At 38.4% G+C, this 20,315-nt stretch overlaps 1 protein-coding gene across 4 annotated transcripts in view; it reads left to right on the top strand.

Annotated features, from left to right (window-relative positions):
• PPP4R4 (protein phosphatase 4 regulatory subunit 4) overlaps positions 1-20,315 on the top strand; it is a 109,327-nt gene that overhangs the window by 40,220 nt on the left and 48,792 nt on the right. For all 4 annotated transcript variants that reach the window (XM_053224889.1, XM_053224890.1, XM_053224891.1 and 1 more), the window contains exons 4-7: positions 13,882-14,029; positions 14,532-14,605; positions 17,137-17,243; positions 18,060-18,167. In XM_053224889.1, coding sequence (XP_053080864.1) covers positions 13,882-14,029; positions 14,532-14,605; positions 17,137-17,243; positions 18,060-18,167 — 437 coding nt within the window. The remainder of the gene's footprint in view (positions 1-13,881; positions 14,030-14,531; positions 14,606-17,136; positions 17,244-18,059; positions 18,168-20,315) is intronic.

Here is a 20,315-nt window from a genome sequence, read left to right on the forward strand (position 1 = left end):
TTTCTTTCTTCCTTTTCTTTTTTGTTTTTTTAACGTTTATTTATTTTTGAGACAGAGAGAGACAGAGCGTGAACGGGGGAGGGGCAGAGAGAGAGGGAGACACAGAATCTGAAACAGGCTCCAGGCTCTGAGCTGTCAGCACAGAGCCCGATGCGGGGCTCGAACTCACGGACCGCGAGATCATGACCGGAGCTGAAGTCGGACGCTTAACTGACTGAGCCACCCAGGCGCCCCTGATCCCATGTAGCTTCTGAACTCATCACCTGCCTTTCTTTTCTCTTTCTTCCTTTAAGGGTGGAAACTTTGACAGTCTGATTTATCATGGTACCCCCAGAACCTGCAACAGTGCTTGGCAAACTAATAGGCACCCAACAGTGATTTAAAAATGAGCATTGATTGAACTTCATATTCGGAGACTGTAAGTGCCTGCCTGAAAGACCAATGATATATTGGCCTGATCCACTGATGGCATTCTTGGATGAGAAGTAAAAACAGACTGTCAGTGGAATGGTATGATGCTGCTTTGTGGTCCTGGAGAGAGCTTTTTTGGGGGAGTGGGAGAGAGATGCATAGTAATGAAAGGATAAAAAAAGACGTAATTAATCAGTATGAAATTTAGTCATTTGAGATTAGCAGATGTGGTCTACCAATCTGATTCTCGAAAGATTTATTAGTTTTACTGTTATTTTACATGACATTATTTTCATTAATGGAAATAATAGAAAAAATACAAGTTTCTGCCAATGTGATTATTATTTTATATCTACTGAATATAGGTAGATTTAAATTTTGTTTTAATGTTTATTTATTTTTGAAGGAGAGAGACAGAGCACGAGTGGGGTAGGGGCAGACAGAGAGGGGACACGGAATCTGAAGCAGGCTCCAGGCTCTGAGCTGTTAGCACAGAGCCCAACGTGGGGCTCAAACTCAGGAACTGCGAAATCATGACCAGAGTCAAAGTTGGATGCTTAATCGACCGAGCCACCCAGGTGCCCCTGAATATAGGTAGATGTAAAAAAAAAAAAAAAAAAAAAAAGATTTCATTTTCAAAATTTTAAATAAACCTTTTCTGTGTAAATATAGATGTATGTGAATAAAAAGCTTAGCTTTCCTGGGGTCCCTGGGTGGCTCAGTCGGTTGAGCGTCCGACTTCGGCTCAGGTCATGATCTCACAGCTCGTGAGTTCGAGCTCCACATCGGGCTCTGTGCTGACAGCTCAGAGCCTGGAGCCTGCTTCGGATTCTGGGTCTCCCTCTCTCTCTGCCCCCAACCCACTCACATTCTGTCCCTGTCTCTTTCAAAAATAAATGAACATTAAAAAAAAAAAAAGCTTAGCTTTATTTCCTTTTCAAGTCTTATTTCAGGAGGTACAGATGTGTGGATAGCCAATGATAATTAGAAGGAACACTTTCTGTGGGCCGGGCACTGTGCTTAATACTTTAGACACATCCTTTTAAACGTCTTATAACAACTCTACATGATATATTTATTCTGATTTCACAGTTGAGAAAATGCAGGCTTAAAAGAATCAACGTACGACTATGAATATTTTGTTGGGAGGTCTCTAGGAAGCATGAAATTACATAACTTATTTGTATAGTTCACCAAGAAAAAGAGAGAGTCTTAACTAAAGGTATCAAAGAGGATAAACAGATGATACAAGTTACTTTTTTCTTTCATTTGCAGCTCGAAAGTAAAAGTACGGGTCTTCCTCACTGTAGGTCATGTTTTCTGAGATAAGTTAAAAGTTCCCTCCTGAGAAAAGCAAAAGGATTTTGTGCAAGCAACACATTTATAAATAATCAGAACATGGTGTTCCAGATATCATACAGGTCATAAAAAGCCCACTGTTCGTACTCTATTGACAGGCTAAGGATTTAGGGACACTCTAATGTGAAGAAAGAAAATGAAATAATTCCTGTAATGGAAGCTGATGAAAAACAACCCATAAGGGTTAGAATCGACCTACCTAGGAGGTTTTATGGGCTAGGAAGCATAAAATTATATAATATTTTTTCTAATTCACTAAAAAAAAGAAAGAAAGAAAAAGAGGCAGTATTAACTAAAGGAATTAGGGAACATGAACATGATACAAATTACTTTTTCTTCTGTGGTTTGTAGTTCAAAAATAAAAGTACATTGACCCATATGCATTTTGAAAATAATATTTACGTCATGTCTTTTTATCTACTTATGCTTCCAGACAAAACAGATTAACGTCGTTAATTATTTTACAATAATTACATTCAGTGGAAACATTTACTGAGTACATAGTTTTTCTGGGCATGCATAAAATGTTATATTAGCTAGTATTCCGAATACCTGAAGATATTTCCTTTCGGTGAATTCTGTTGGAGCCCAGTGTTCTCCCACGTGCTTCTTAGTCATTCATTTGTCATTTTTACCCTACCATAAAAATCAGCCAGAACTTTTGAAATTCTTAATTAGAAGATCTTTTATTTCTGTGATAGTGCAACCTCTGTTACTACTTGGATATTGTTTCTGATGTAAGGCATTTGAGTGATATGAAGGATCATTTATAGACATTTTTGTTTACAGTCCTTGCAAAATTATAAAACAAGGCAGGTATTTCCATACTATACTGTAATAAAGGTGTGTCATCTTTGATGTAAAGCTTTATGGATTAAGTAACCTTTTGGCAGTGATGAACTAAATATCCTAGAAATTTCTCAAATCAGAACGTCTAGAAACTCTAAAGTACAGCAAGCATTCATTTAAATATTTAGATAAGCTTACAAGAGAGGAAGGACTACTCAGGGCTCAGACACAAAAGCCATCAGTTCCGCTTGTACTTAGGGTGTGGAAGTGTGCAAGAAAGCATCACTCCTGTCCAACAACAATAGCTTAGTCACAGAGTCCATTCAGTCACCAGTTCTTTTGAGCCTGTCGAAAGTGGTCACAAGGCAACCAAGAAAACCACATTCAGAAGAGCAGCAGCTCCTCTGAGAAAAGATGGGATACAGGGACACTGACTTTTGACTGACTATAGAAGAAGTGACCACCATATAAGGTTGTTAGAAAAAAAAAAATCAGCTGAAATTGTGACAGGTTTTGAAAGGTTGAGCGTGGGCAGCATATCAGTTTAGAATAACTTGGAGCTCCAGACACAAGGGAACTTTGCACCCACTTGCAGTTTCTTTTCCACAAGCCTCCTTGCCTTAGGGGTCAGGACAGGAGATTGGAGAGACTCTCCCTTGCTGATGCCAGTGCGGTGATGAATGGCTGCTGCTTGGGGAAGGGAACGGGAACGCAACACTGCCCATTTCCTCAGGCTATCTGCATGGACACACAGAGAATTTCAGCAGAGATGGAAGCTATAAAATGATCAACTGGAAATGCTAGAAATAAAAAGGATGATGGGGCACCTGGCTGGCTTAGTCGGTGGAGCACGTGACTCCTGATCTCGACGTTGTGAGTTTGAGCCCCATGTTGGGTGTAGAGATTACTTTAAAATCTTTATTTTTTTAAAAAAGATAACATCAGAGATGAAGCATTCCTTTGATGGGCTCATCAGCAGTTTGGACACAGTTGGGGAAAGAATCAGTGAACTTGAAGGTAGAAATTATCCAAACTGAAACACAAAGATAGAACCAAGTAGAAAAAACAAAACAAAACAGGAGAGAGCATCACATGGCTTTGAGACCATGTCAGGTGGTCTAATATATGTGCAATTGGAGTCTCAGAATGAGAAAAGAAGAACTATTTGAAGAAATAATAGTCAAGACTTTTCTGAAGTTAATAAACAACAAACCAAAGATCCAAAAGCCCAGAGAACCTGAAGCTGGATAAACACACACTCTACCACCACCATCACCACCACCAGGCGCATTGCGATCAAACTGCTGAAAGTAAAACGTAACAATCTCGGGAGCAGCCAGAGATGAAAGAAACATTACAAACAGAGGAACAAAGGTGAGAGTAAAGCAGACTTCTGGCCAGAAATAGTGCAGATTAGGGGACAATGGAGTGTTAGAAGTACTAAAAGCAAGAAAAAAAATGTCAATAAGAAATCTGTACCCCGTGAAAATACCTTTCAAGGATGAAAGCAAAATACTATTTAGGCAAAGAGAAATTGAAAGGATTCTTTGTACCAGACTTATTTTACAAGAAATGCTCAGGGAGATATTTGAGGCAGAAATGATGTGATAAGAGATGGACATTGGGTTTACATGAAGAAATAGAGTACCAGGAATGGTAAAAATTAGGGTAAATGTAAATGAAATAACAATTCCACACAGATTCATTTAGAAAATAGAGGAAGTAAGAACAAGTCGTCTTATGAGGCCAGCATCACCCTGATACCCAAATGAGACACAGACATTACAAAACAAACAACTACAGATGCATATCCCTCATGAGCTTACATGAAAACATCTTCTGAAAACCAGTAAATCAAATCAAGCTATGTATAGAAAAGGATAATCCACCATGACCAGTTGGAGTTTATTTCAGGAATTTAGGGTTTGTTAAACATTTAAAAACGAATCCATGTGAGTTATCCTATCAACAAACTAAAAAAAAGGAAAAAGAAAAAAAAAATAACACTACCTTTTCATAATCTCCGTAGATTTAGGAAAAATATTTGACAAAAGCTTAACAGTCATTCCTGAAAAACAAAACGAAGCTTAGCAAAACTTAGCAAACTTAGAGAGGAGCTTCCTTTGAAGAACACATAGGTAACATTATACTTAAAGGTGAAAGACTGAATGCTTTCCCCTAAGTTCAGGAACAAGCCAAGAGTGTCCACTGATACCACCTTGTTCAGCATTATACTGAACGTTTTAGCCAATGCAGTATGGCAACAAAATTAACGAAAGGCATTCGCTTGCAGAGAAAGAAAGAAGTAATTGTGGGTTTTTTTTTTTTTTTTTTGTCAGATAACATTATTATCTATGCTGGAATCTACATAAGAAAAATAATGGAACTACTAAGTAAATATAGAAAGGCTGGAGGATATAAGATCAATATACAAGTCAATTGTATTTCTATATTAGCAAACAATTGGACATTGAAGTTTTTCTTAAACTATCACAGTAGCATTGAAATATGTAATTCTTGGGGTTCAATCTGATAAATGATATGTAAGGTCTGTATACTGAAAACTGTAGAACATTGCTGAGAGAAATAATATGAGAACTAAGTGAATGCAAAGGTATACCATGTTCATGGATCAGAAGACTCTATACTGTTACGATGTCAGTTCTTTCCATATCAATCTATATATTCAATGTAAAATAATAAAAATTCCACCATGTTAGGTTTTTGTTTTTGTTCCTTTATTTTTGATAGGAAATGACCAGCTAATTCTAAGATTCATATGAAAATATAAAAGACCAAAAATAGCCAAAACAACTTTGAAAAAGAAAAGCAAAGTTGGAGGATTTTTTGCTACCTGATTTTGAGACCTAATATACAGCTGCAGCAATTAAGACTATGTCATATTTATATAAAGACAAGTCAGTGGGACATATACAGAGGAAAAATAAGTCCTTTATATACATTGCTGGTTGATTTCAGCATAAGAGCAAAGGCAGTTCTGTGTAGAGAGGATATTCTTTTCAACAAATGGTACAGGGTTAATTGGGAAAAAAGTCCATACTTCATACCATACACAAAAATTAACTCAAAATAGATTGTAAACCTGTTAAAAACTAAAATTATAAAACTTCTAGAAGAAAAGGAGAAAATCTTTGTGACCTTGGGTCATAGGTTTCTAACATATGACACCAAGGCATGATCCATAGAAGAAAAAAATTGGTATTTGACCTCATGAAAATTTTAAGCTTTAGCTCTTCAGAAGACACTGTTAGAGAATGAAAAGAGAAGACCTAGAATGGGAGAAAATACTCGTGGATCACATATATGATGAAGAACACACATTCAGAATATGTAAACAGGTCTCCAAACTCAAGAATAAGGGAGAAAAAAAAACAATTTTAAGAAATGGGCAACAATTTGAACAGCTACTTCACTAAAGAAGATTTGTGGATGGCCAGTATGTGTAAGAAAAGATGTTTAGTATCATTAGTCACTAGATACATACAAATAAGGCTATACACTTGTCAGAATATTTGCATTAAAAAACCCTGACCATTATCTTTTCAGATATTTTTCTAATGTGCTTCTTCCTAATCCTCTGTTTTTCTTCTAGGACTCTAATTCACATATATTAGACCTTTTAATGTCTAATCTTCTATGTCTTTTCCCTTATTTTCTCTTTGTGACTCATTTTGAGTGATTTATCCTGATCATATTACAGTTTACCGATTCATTTATGTCTAATCTTGCCGCAGACCAAGAGTGCGGAGTTTCCTCTTGTCCAGCAAGAGAGTGGATGCAGAGTTGAATACTAGAGAGGCTAATGTCTGGGAGGAGACAAGAGCCCTGAACAGGGGTTTCCTCTCCATATTTATTGAGCTCTCAGGATCTTACACACGTGGTGCACGTGGAGAAACCAATCAGACAGTAATCGTTAACTTGTGTAAGAAGCAAAGGGTCTGGGGGGGGGGGCAAGTGGAGTTTGTGATCAAAGCACAATAGCATATTGGCGCCAGATGGAAAGGAATTTCCTGCAGGTGATAAAACAAGTTACTCGTGATCTCATTGTAGTGTGTCTTGCTAACTGACCTTGGGTGCATTTGCCTGGTGGTGGCGGCTTTCCACCCTAAGCTTTTTAAACCTGTTTCCCCACATAATCTGATTTTGATTATCCTACTTTTTTGGTCTGGAATTTCTAATCTTTTTTTGAAAATCTACCACGTCCCCTTGAACCAGGTATGCATCTGATCGCACCAATACCCGGAGCGTGGTGCATTTCTGTTTTATATTGCTTCTGCTGGATCTCACTCGTACTTTCTTATCTCTTCGTGTGCCTGCATATTATTGATTGTATGTTTGACCTTGTATTTGATAAATTATTTGTAGAAATAGATTGAGCCTTAGGGTGGTCTCTTCCTCTTCTTCTGGGAGCCACTTAACTGCACTGGCAGTAAAGCCTCAGTTAATCCAGTTTCAGGTACTGGATGTTGTGAAGCTGGGCTGCTCCTCTGGCAAAAGCCAGTCAGCTTCAGGATTACCCTTATCCTGTCCCAGGGGTCTTACTGGTGACCCTCTGCAAGACTGTCAAAAAAAAGTCACTTAAGCTGTCAGCCTCTCAGGAGTCTTTTCTAGAATTAGCAGATGGCCTCAGAGGAAAAAGAGGCCCCAGATTACATGCTTACCTTTCTGGAATGCCTTTGTCTCTTAGATCTTGGATGGGTAATTAATCTAGTAATGAACAATGTAGGATGGGTAATTACTTAGTTTTGGATGGGTAGCCTTGTTAGTTTCCATATGCTCTTACACAGATGACTTTTGTATTTTGTCCGGTTTTGTAAATTCTCCCCATCAGGAGAGCTGATTAGGATTATCTAGTCTTCCGTTACTGAGAGGGTAAGTTCCCTTTCCTTTTATTTTATTCTTCTTGGTTTCATCTTGGAACGATTTTAGCCCAAAATGCATATACCCCTTCACCGTGGCCTACCATCACCCTTATCCCCACACAAAACAACTGATTGTTTTCTACTTAATGTATTAGGAATAATTTAGCATTTTAAATATTCTGCCAAAACATTTGTGATAGATGTCTTCCTTTAAAACTTTGTGTTCTTCAACCCCCTTATTTTGTCGGGGTAAAATTACATTTACGGTGGCAGATTGCCACTTTTGATCTGTTTTCTGTGTAGGCCATTTCATCTACACCCAGGTCTTTATATATTATCTATATAAATTGCATGTATTCTATGTAAGTTTTCTTATTTACAGCATGCCTTCTCAGAGCATCAGATCCGTATGTCAGTTTTCTGTTTGTAATCTCCACTGGGATGCCGCAAAGGCCTCTCAGGGTTAACAAGTCCAAAACTCAGTCCTGCTATTTCCCCTCGACACCTCAGGTTCCTTTAGTGTCCCTCTGTCCTAATGTGTAGCACTATCATCCACTTGGTTTCCAAGGCAGGATGTGGGGAGTCCTCCTTGATCCCATCTCTTCTTTTGCTCCTCGCTTATGCAGTCCTGTTTATGTCATGTCTTAACTATGTTTTGAATCCACCCACCTCTCTCCAACCACACCCCCTTCACCCTAGTCCTGGCTACCGTGAGGGTTTGCTCGGATGAGGGTCATGGTTTTCCAAGTGGTCCCTTCCCACTACCTCCCTCCCGTTCCACCCACCTCTCTACTTTCTGATTCACTTTCATCGTAGTGGTCTGCATGCTGTTTCAAAGCCTTTAAGACTACGATTTGAGTGTTCTCTTACTGAGTGCATCTGAGGCTCTGCGTAATTGGGGTTCTTTCTCTTTTCCCCAGCCTCGGCCCCTCCTCTCGTGGTGTGCTCTAGTCTCACTGGCCTTTTGGTTCCCGAGTCCGCCAGGCTCCTTCTTATTTCTCAGTGCCAGGAGCGCTTGCCCTCGTACTCTTCGTGCTTATCCAGCTTTTGTCTCGTTATCTCTTTCTCTTTGCGCAGGCTGGGTGTCACTTTTCCGTGATCCTCTCTCCTTGGGAGAGATCAGGTGCCCTGTCAGGTGTTCTTATGCCATCTGTGCCTCTCATCCTTGGCTCCTATTACAGTCTTAACTGTGGCACTAACAGGTGCACTGCTAGTCCTGCTCATTGCTAAGGCTCTAGAACCTGGCACAGCCTTGAATGTAACTAAACATTTATTGAATGTTTAAACATATGGAAGCAACAGGGGTCCCTCAAAGGTAGGGAACAATGTTTGACTTTTCTCCAGCTTCCCAGTACACTTAGTATGATGCTTAATTAATAAATAGCTGTGAATGAAATTAAAATTCAATTATCAAAATTAGATCTTCATTGGGCTACTTTAGACAGAGATTAGAAGGGACTAGATTAGGACAGACTGACTAGAAAGAAAGCCCAATTTCCACTTGGTTATAGACATTTGGTGTGCTTTCCAACGCTGATTGCCCCTCCAAGAAAACAGTTTATCATTTTATCAAAATGTGTTCAACTAATTAAATATGGCTACAATGGATCGTTTGATATGGTTACTTTCAGTGCTATATCGAGCAAATAGATGTTTCTTTGATAAGCATATCTTTTCTTTGCAGTGTTATATATATAGCTTTTTATTTACATTCTTGGCCTAAATCATGAGATTACATGACTCTAACATATTATATGTCAAAATGACTGGGCGGAGTAGTCTAATTAGAAGCTCAGTTTCAAAACCATTGTCTTGAAATGTATTTATTTGTTTGGTGTCGTCATGGTTTTGTTTTGTTTTGTTTTTTTAAATTTTTTTTAATGTTTATTAATTTTTGAGACAGAGACAGAGCATGAATGGGGGAGGGTCAGAGAGAGGGAGACACAGAATCTGAAACAGGCTCCAGGCTCTGAGCTGTCTGCACAGAGCCCGATGCGGGGCTCAAACTCACGGACTGCGAGATCATGACCTGAGCCGAAGTCGGCCGCTTAACTGACTGAGCCACCCAGGCGCCCCGGTGTTGTCATGATTTTGCATGGAAGGACACTTTATTGCACATCTACAGTAGTGGTATGATAGTTACCACTGGTATTTCCTTTATGGAAAGAGATCTTTGGGATATTGTTATGTGTACCTCCTCATGAACCTTGCTAATCACTGAAACACAGATTTAAAGAAGGATAAAAGACATCCCTTTTGTTCCTGTTCCTGTTGTCTCCACTTTATTTTCCCCCTTTCCCTCTCGGATTTTGACTTTCAGGATTCCCAACTAGTTCTCCTCACCCTTTATTTTAGCGTAGAGCCTGGCGGTCAGCGATAGGGGAAACAAACGAGGTGTAATGAATTGTTAAAGGTATCTGAGTTGGTATGTCCCAGTTATTCACACTTAACTCAGCTTTAAAGTCTTATAAACGTCACCATTTTTATAGTGAAAAGAGCTGCTTACCGCTACTGTTAGTCACTGAAAATTCTCACGGTTGTGACCCTCGGAACCCCAGATATTTTATGTGTCCTAGGTCTTCAATGTTTTAATATTTAAATCCCTATTATTTAACTTCAAAATGATCAGTGATAGTCTCTCTAAAAATCTACAAAGATATTTGTAATTTTAGTTCTCCTGTACCTTTAGCCAGCACCATTTGTGGTAAATATGTTTACCAGTTTAATTCAGTAAGTTTAGTTTCCAAATGTGTGAATCCAAAATATTTTGTTCTTTTGGAATAAGCCAGTGATTTGTGTAATGCTTCTCTGTGTTGTATATAATAAAGAGCAATATCTTTTGAGGTATACCATGTGGGCTTATTGGAGACAGAGCAGTTTCCCTCTAGGCCAGGACCGTAACATGTTGTACAAAACGCTTTCTCGTACCGTTGATGCTAACCAAAGAGAGGACTAAAGTTCATGCTAACTTGAGCAGAGAAGTGTCTAGTACATTTTCCTTCCTTAAGCGGGAATAGTTTTTTAAACTTGGAAATGTACCATTAACTCGTTTATAAAATGTCTCATTTCATTTTTGAGGAATTCAAGTTGGAATGCCAGCCATACAGTAGTATATAAGAGGAATGTAACTGCCAGTAAGGCATGCACTTAAGCAATAGAGGAATTTACTTTTCAGTGTCTTCCAAGGTCCATGAGGATGCACACTTATTTACCCAGAGAGTATGGATCTCACTATGTTTGTCCAGAGGGTGTGACTCTGTGGAGGAGAACACTTACTGGTAAGTATCAAATGCTTATTGTATTATGTTTCAGAAAAATATGCTTAGGAGTCAGTTGATTTTTAGCAGTGATAAAATCTCTTAGTCTGTGCTGGTTTCTTAACAGTGGACAGTCCCAGATGTTGAAGTCAGCACAAGAGAAACACCCAAATCCTGATAAGACTTGAGGATTTTTCGAAAATTAAATGCAAAATAGTTGGGGCAAATGTTGCTGCAGGAGTCAAGACTAAGTAATACAGTAAGAAGATACGAAGTTGGAGAGCTTCCCGCGTTCTTCTTTTGCATAAAGTTTGCATACGTACAAAACCCAAGACTCTAATGACTTTAAGAGGGGGCAGGATGACATCTCTTGGAACTTAAAACAGCAGACTCATGTGAACCGGAATGAACACGGTGGCCCTCACAATACATGTTGATATTTCCTTGCAAAGTAGTTTCTGTTGCTAAATAAAAGCCGTGCGTTCTGAAACCTGTAAGTGATGTATACCGGCCACGTCAAATCTTGTAAGAGTGTTTTCCAAATCCAAATTAGTGTGGAACACGTGTTTGTTTTGGAAACAGTAAAACGAGGGGATATGGGAGGGCTGATTTCAGAGACCAGTCGCTGCTTTTGCTTTACGCCTTATCATTCCCTCTCTTATTCTTTTAGCCAAGAACTCTTAAGATATATAATTGACTATTGGCCGCGGAAACTTGTAAAATAACATTTGTGTGTGTGATACAAAAGTTTGAACGTGCTGTAGGTTTTCTGGGAATTAACCATACCGCTTAAACGTTTGCCACAGTGAAGCCGCTGCCAGATTTCCCACACTACCACATGAAGGTTCGGGATTGATTTGAGCCGATGAATGGGATGATGAATGGAAGTGCAGAGTCCATGAGGAAGAGTTGAGTACTTAGCTTGGCATCAGGCAGACAAGGAAGGGTTAAGTCTTACAGGTGCCGATCGCTAGCTTGCTGGCCCTCAGCAGGATACTTGACGACTCTGAGTCGGTTTCTTCTGCTGTAGGATGACATGTTATCTCCCAGAACGATTACTGGCCGTGGTCCCACCACGTGAATCGAGAAGGCTGGGTATTTGGTCTGCATCCTGGTTGCACAGATGCTGGGGGAGAAGATGGCAGGAACATCCCCTTATGGACACGATGGAGGGTTGAGAATGCATTTCTAGTGATCTGTTTTTCCTTTGCCTTGTGTCTAATTCTGCCAATCCCTAATCTTTAGGACTCACCTCAGCATCTCTTGAAGTCATCCTTTAGGAGATGTGGAAAATGTGTGTGAAAGGACAGAGCGCCAAGAGCAGAAACTTTAGGTGAAAGGGTAAGGGATACTCAGTCATCTGGCAGTCGCTTCCTGAATGCCTGCTGTGTGCTAGGAGGTGGGGTGCAGCGGTGAGCGAAACAGCCAGAAACTCTTGCGGTCCTGCAGCTTGTATTCAGGTGTGGGAGACGGACCACAAGCATATGAGCATGTTGGGCAGTGGAGATGATAGACCTATAATATAAAGGAGGTGATGAGAGCTTGAGCGGGGGAGTGGCTCTCAGTATGAAATCAGGTCTTCAGGGAGGAGCTCCTTGGAAAGGTGATACTTGAATAGAGGCTCGAGAGAGATCAGGGAGCCAGTCATGTGGAAGTCTGGGAAAAGTGGGCAGTGGGAACAGATCTGGGAAGTCATTGAAAGGACTGACTTTTGCTTGGAGTGGGATGGAAGCCACTGGGGAGTTTGAGCTGCTAAGTGACGTGATCGGACTTGTGTTTTGTAAGAATCTCTCAGGTTACTGTGTAGAGACTAGACAGTAGAGGTGCCATGATGGCATCCGGGACTAGTTAACAGGTTCCTGGGGTAACTCAGGCTGGAGGTGGTGGTGGAAAGTGGTCAGACTCTGTGTCAGGATTGGTTGGCCATCTGTGGTGAGTGAGAGGCTGAGAGGGGCTAAGGGCCAGCCCCAGAGTTTTGGGCCGGCGACCAGAAGGGAAGAGTTGTCATTCACTGTTTGTGGAGATAAAGATGGGAGGAGGAACAGGTTTGGGGGAGAGGTCAGTTCAGATGTGGACAAGATGAGATTCCTATTAGGTGGCCTCGTGTAGAGGAGCCCCGTGGATGGCCAGTGGTCATTACTTAAATGCCCAGTGTGCACAAGTTGGTAAGTCGTGCAAGCTCTGTTTAAATGATTTAAATCTCTGAGAAGATGGTACTAGAATTCACATTTTCTAGATTAGGAAATAATACGGAAAGATCAATTTTCTTAAGGTCACAGATAGGAAACCTTGTTGTTCATATCTGTTCCACGTTATTCTACGAACTTTACTATGTTAGTTATAAAGTAGGCATTTAAGGGAAATTCCCATAATTGACATAGCTGATTAAGCAGCAAAGTAATGCTTTTAGCTAACACACACACACACACACGCACACGCACACACACACGAGCTCTCTCTCTCTCTCTCTCTCTTATAGAGAAGTAGAGGTAGTATCTTTGATGAGGTTTAAATGAAAGTTTGTTTTTGTTTTTTTTGTTTTTACTTTTTGATGTGTTGAAAATTAGTATCTCATGTAGTCTTTAACTTTGAACATACGTTACCATTTTTTTTTAAGGAGTGGCTATGGATATAATTAATTTTTAGAAACATTCTTATATTTAAAAAATTCCTTCTTTTAAAAACAGTTTACTTCATGGTAATTTATATTCTTGTCAGTTATCTAAAGGGGAAGACACATTTACACAATCTTAAGCGTGTTCCTTTTTTATAGTAGAATGTTTAATGTTTATTTTTTGAAATAGAAATACAGGGAATGAAAACCTTTGACCTTTGACATTCCTATTCTAGGTATGATGGTGAACTGTACAATGCAATGCAAAAATAGAAATTGAAATCTATCAAAAATCCCTATTCCATTATTAATTTAAAAAAAACAATGGAATGTTATTTTGTGAGTGCCTACAACATTTAAGCTTTTTGGTGGTCTAATGAGTTAAACAGTAAGGAGCAGATTAATAATAGTTTTCTTAAAGTAATAAGAGGAAGTGCATATCCTTAAAGGTCATATATAGTTATTTTGTGGACTCTGACTGTGTTTGGTTTCTATGACCTTGGATTTTTAAAAATTAGAGTTTCCGACCTCGCCTCTGTGTAATGGCAAACTCTTTCTGATTACACAGGAAGTCCTGCATGTGGCGGGAGTGGAAATGCAGTCAACGGCTGCGGTGTCGTTCCGGACCATTCTACAGGAAGAATCAGTGTCAATTCATACATATGCCCACTCCTTCCTCCAAGTCATTCTGCTACATCTGGAGCACAGGGATGCAGGTCAGCAGCCTGGCTTGTTAGTTCTGTGCTTACTGTTTCCTGGAGGTGGCCGTAAGGCCTTTGGGATCTCGTTAGCCTGATGAGCATAAGTGAATGAGGCTATCCTGCCCAAGATTTGACCATGAGTATGACTAAAAATAGCCATGGCTGTTTCCTTACAAACCCCGCAAAGTTTAGGATCCTAGAAAGCTGAAGACGCATTAATTTATCTTATGATCTGTACTTACCTCTTAGAATTTTTGAATTTTACACTATGTTTGTGTTCTTATTGTACAGCAAAAATGACACATTTTGGCTGAAGGGTATTCCCTCCCCCATATTATTTTTAAAGATATAAATGTTTTCTAGATGTTGGCTAAAGCAAAAAAGAAAATAGAGGAACTTCTTAAAATAGTAATAAAAATAATTATACCCCATTTTATTAAATAGTGCTGTCACTTGATGGCTGAGTTAAAACTAATTTGTGAGACTTTTTTTTTTTCTTTTTCCTTGTGTCAATCAGGTGTCAGCAATGCATGGTTGGAAACTCTTCTCTCTGTAATAGAAGTATTGCCCAAAGAAACCCTAAAACATGAGGTAATGCAATACACACACACACACACACACACACACACACATTTTGGTAAGTGCTATTAAGTAAGTCACTCCAGGGGTTTTGTTTTTGTTTTTACTGAAAAGTGGTATTTAAAAAAAAGAATAAGGTCATTTCCCACTCTGAAAGCAACACATGTTCATTATAGAAAGTATGAGCAGCACAGAAAATAATAGGAAGAAAAATCGTGGTTCTGTACTTAGCCAAAATCTGAAAAATCATTTCAGATTTTTTCCCTGTATATGTTTTTTGTTTGCCATATTCATAATCATGTTGAATTTATATGTGGTTGTTTTTCACTTAGGATACTTTTCATATGTTATGTTAAACTCATTTGGTAGTAGCTACAAAATATTTTACTTGTTAAACATTTAAACCTGTTTTCAGTATTTTATTAATAAAATGAGGCATTAGTAAACATCTCTGTAGAGCTTTTTCTGTTTTTCAGATAATTGTCTTAAAAAAATTTTTTTTTTAATGTTTGTTTTTGAGAGAGAGACAGAGCACGAACAGGGGAGGGGCAGAGAGGGGGGGCACAGAATCCAAAGCAGGCCCCAGGTTCCGAGCTGTCAGCACAGAGCCCGACGCAGGGCTCAAATTCATAAGCTGTGAGATCATGACCTGAGCCGAGGTAGGACACTTAACTGACTGATCCACCCAGGCGCCCCTCAGATAATTTTCTTAACTGTAGCTTCCAAAAAAGTGGAATTACTGGGTCAGAGGGCATTCAGATTCTTAAGGCTCTTACTGCAATATGTGAAAATGCCTGTTTCTGGACTGTTCTCACCAATAGCATTCCAGTGTAACTTGATGAGCCAAAAAATGGGATTATATTTTAATTTGAATTTTTTTTGATTATTACGCTGTTAAATATTTTCTCATATGTTTATATCAGTTCTATTCTTTTGGAATTGTCTGGTCATATCATTTGATCACTATTTATATGTACTATTTTTCAAGGTTGCCAATCCTTTCTTATGTTTGTTGCAAATATTGTTACTAGTTTGTTTGCTTTTTAATTTTTAACATTATTTAATATGTTCTCATCTCAAAGTTCTAGTAAATTAAAACGGGAGAATAAGAAAGTTAGAAAGGAAATTTATTCTGTAATGAAATGATTTTTCACTCTTTGAACATCATCCTTAGATTCTTTTCAAATATGTCCTAGTTGAAAAAAGTAGCTCTCCGTTGAGGAAATGTCCTCTGTGTATTTCATGAAGTGTTTTCGTCCTTCCTTTGCCCTCGTACAATTTGCGGTCCTATCTCAGTGCCGAAACACTAGCTTGAAAATGGGACGATTTACCCCATTATGAGGATGTTTGTGTACTTAGTGCCAAACATCTCGGTGATTAACAGATATTTAAACGTTGAACGTAATGTTGACATTTGTTGCTTCTAGTTTGTGAAGAGTGCTATGTAGTAGAATGCAGTTTTTACTCCCGAATGCCATGTATTATTTTATGTGATGTTTACGATTTTAAGCATGCAGTTTATTTTGTTTCAGGTCTTTGAGTTTTAAATTATATGTATTATTATGCATTCAGCATTTCTGGCTTCTTTGTGGAGAGGAAAAAAACCAGTTGACCTTTTTATTAGAGTCATAGAGTTTCAGAACTTGGAGGGACCTTAGGGTGACAGTTTAATTTCCATTTTAAGTAGATGAGAAATCTTGGGATGAGAAATAAGAAACAGCAAGATTACTTGGACAGATTAAGAGCAGGGGCCAGAATCAGGATCTGATCTTCATAGTTCTTTATAATATGTCATGCTGTTGAGTTTTTGGGTGCCCGGCGTGTACGCAGTACAATATCACACTTGGGTTATTGCCGATGTCAGAATTACTTAATAGAATCTATTTGAAGCTATAATGTTTTGTATCTCTTTAGGGTAAATATAAAAATTAATCTGTATGGAACAAAAATTTCAGGCTGTCTGGTAATTTGCTTATTTTTCTTTTGAAGATGTGCATTTCAGTAATTACACTTTATGTGTACACAGATCATTACAGAATTCATCATAAGCTTTAATTCAGGTTTTGTGTACCTGCTTGTTGTTTTTTTTTTTAATTTTTATTTTAACGTTTTTATTTATTTTTGAAAGAGAGAGACAGAGCATGAGCGGATGAGGGGCAGAGAGAGAGGGAGACAACAGAATCTGAAGCAGGCTCCAGGCTCTGAGCTGTCAGTACAGAGCCCGGTGCAGGGTTCCAACGCACAAACCATGAGATCATGACCTGAGCCGAGGTCCAACGCTTGACTGACTAAGCCACCCAGGCACCCCTCCCCGCCCCCCACCCCGGCCTGGTTGTTTTTTAATTATGTAATTTATCATCATCTTCCCTTTAATAACGCAGAAGGTCAACAAGGTGATTCAGGTTATGAGACACCTCAAATTATAACTCAGGTTTCTTAAAAACACTTAGCATCTTAAAATATTCCTTGAGGAAAATAGCTGACATTAGTGGCAAGAATATATAAAACTTTGTGAATTTGTTCTCTAAATATTTTCTCTTTAGATTTTGAACCCACTTGTTTCCAAGGCACAACTTTCCCAAACTGTCCAGTCTCGTTTAGTTAGTTGTAAAATTTTAGGAAAAATGACCAACAAATTTGATGCCCATACGTGAGTATTTGTATATAATTTTTTTGTCTACTTTATTCAATTAAATCGATTTAAAATGTATGATGGTCGTGTGATTTACTATTATATTAGACTTACATTATGTTATTCCATACTACATACAAGTTTAGCTGTTTTAACTCTGTAGAATTCTTATAGACTACCTAGTCTACTATTCAGACGCATTTCTTCTGATCTCATGGCTCTTCAAATCAACACGGTTAACTTTTTCTATTTCTCATCTTAGCCTTCTCTGTCACACACTGAGTGTAGTTTTGAGCATAAAATGGTATTATTCTATAGACGTCAAAAACTGTCCAACCGTACATAAAGATATGACTTTCTGATTTCTTCCATTATTGTTATAAATTCATTATTTTGGATAATTTCTCTTATTTTGAGGCTTTATGGGGAATGTTTATAATGTATATGCTCCTCTCTGCCCAGATGATAAATAACCAAGTGGAAAGATTGGAATGTTATATAATTATGGCACAGAATAAAATATAAAGTTGGAGAGTATCTTGGTAGATAGTTGCTAGATATTCCACTTGCCTGTGTAACCTTTTATCTTAGCTAAGATGTTTAATTGTGAATCCAGAATTAACCATTATTTTACAAAGATCCAATCATGTATATGATTTGCAAGTAACAGGAGATAACCTCCAAACTTTAATGACATGTGAAAATCCATTCTAGACTATAAAGCTTTATATTAAAATATGTTTGTTGTTAGGGTAAGCTAAGATTTTGATGATAACTGTTTGAAAATTTTAGTCTAAAGTACCCACTTGCACGTTCCTTTCTTTGCCTTCTAAGCATTAAAAGAGAGATACTTCCCCTGGTAAAATCACTCTGTCAAGATGTGGAATATGAAGTTCGATCTTGTATGTGTCGGCAATTAGAGAACATAGCTCAGGGCATTGGGTAAGTATCATTTCAATTCCTTGTGTCATATACTTATTTCTGGATAGTCAGACATGCATATGCTGTGCCTGTGTGTTCCATGAAAGCATGCTTGTTGAAGGGCTAAAATTTATATGAGCTTTAAAAATGATTGTAACAACAAGTACCTCCTGATGTGTCTGGATTAAAAGAGATTAGATTAAAGTGAAGTTGCTTAGCATTTACTTCATGTTAATTTCTTTCTTTCTCACCTTCACTGGCTTTAGTTAACATCCAGATACCTAGATCCGAGAAGGGAAAATGTCCCAATATAAACCACGCTTGGACTATTGCAGTAGCATTCCTTTGGGCGAATGACATATTATTGGGTCCTCTCAGATGGGCTTACTCAGTGGAAGTCTTTGTTTCCTGTACACCTTGGCATTTCCACTGTCTTTTCTTGCCTTTTGGTTGTGTGAGGTTCAGGAAGGAGATGCCTAGGGCTGATAGTCTCCTCTTCGCCCATAAAAACTGATCTCATGTTAAGGTATGATATTAAAGGAAGTTTTATCTCAGAACCATCATGGGAAATAGTTTTTTTTTTTTTTAAAGGATCCTAAATTGATAGAAAAAACATTGAGACCTCTTATTTTTTAATAGAAGTTGCACTGTTTTCACCTGGTTCTTTGTTTCACAAGCAGGGACAATCAGGTTGTTGCCATTTGTATAGTTCTTAACAACAACAAAAAAATGGGGGCCAGTATTTAAGGCTTTGGGATGACTTCAGAATGTCATACAGATTCAGGTCCTCTGTCCTGTCCACCTTGCTGAATCGGAGGATTTAAGTGTTGTGTTAGAAGCTTAACAATGTAACAGAGTAATCCTTTCTCTAATTTTGATTTCAGAACTAGCTTCTTTCTGATAGATGTTCTTAGGCTAGGCTGACTCTGGATCATTGTGGACCATAAATAATTCAGTCTTGCCCAGTTCTGTGCTCCTTAATCACGATCAGAACCTATCAGGAGAATATATCATTGTCTTTTTGTATTCCATGTTTTGTCATCTGACATTTTGCCACTGTTAAAAACAGGCTGGTCAGATGTGTTCACATTTGCCTTCTGAAAATTAATATAGAATTATTGCTTAAGGATTCATTTACAAAAGCAAAGCTAGAATCTACCTACCTTGTTAACTTAGAATTCACTCAAAAAATTAATTTGCCTGATTAAATTCATTTAATTTTGAATTCTCATGTACTATTAGAATATAATCATAGGATTTTCATGGTGTCATGGCTAAAAACTACTATGATCTGATTCATATTTTGTATTCTCTCTTTGATAAATATATAAAACTAAAGAGACGTATACAGTTTTTTTCTTTTGGCATTGGAAATTAGGACTTTTGTTAAGCTCTGATAACCACCAACAGGAATTTTCTACACACAAGGCTAGGAGAAGCCCTGAGATGAGTGAAAGGAGGTGGGAAGAGATATTTCTGAGACTGCTGCTGATTTAAGAGAGAGGCTGCCCACTACTGTGCTGGGAGTTGTGGTCTAAGGCACTTTGGGAATAGGAAGTATGGGAATAGGGCCCAAGAACAGTACAGACTTGGGTTTGTAGTTTTGTGTTTGTTGTGGCTGGCAGGGGAGCAATTACTGACCACTTTAGTTTAATCAGAAATGAGCACCAGAAATTGTTCTTCATTTAATAAGATTATCAGGAAGAAAAATTAAGAGATTCTTGTCCAGCTGGGTTGTGCACTAGCTTGGGATCAAAGAGGACAGTTCTTAGAATAATCAGATCAATAGTGAATAGTATAACGAAGAGGTTGTGCACATGTGTTTGCAGGAAAACAACCGTATGGAATAGACCTCTCTTTATACAGGGATGACTAAAGAGAAAAAAGAAACAAATGTGGAATCTACAAAAAGATTCTTCAGTGTTGGAGGGGAGGAACATACAGTGCTCAGATAGGAAATAAAGAACATACTTTTGTAAATGAATTAAAATTTTTTTAACGTTTATTCATTTTTGAGAGACAGTGAGTGGGGAAGGGGCAGAGAGCGAGGGAGGCACAGAATCCGAAACGGGCTCCAGCACAGAGCCCGACGTGGGGCTTGAACTCACAAACTGCAAGATCATGACCTGAGCCGAAGTCAGTCGCTTAACCGACTGAGCCACCCAGGTG

Source organism: Acinonyx jubatus, chromosome B3 (assembly GCF_027475565.1).
Source record: "Acinonyx jubatus isolate Ajub_Pintada_27869175 chromosome B3, VMU_Ajub_asm_v1.0, whole genome shotgun sequence".
In the NCBI taxonomy this organism is placed as follows: Eukaryota; Metazoa; Chordata; class Mammalia; order Carnivora; family Felidae; genus Acinonyx; species Acinonyx jubatus.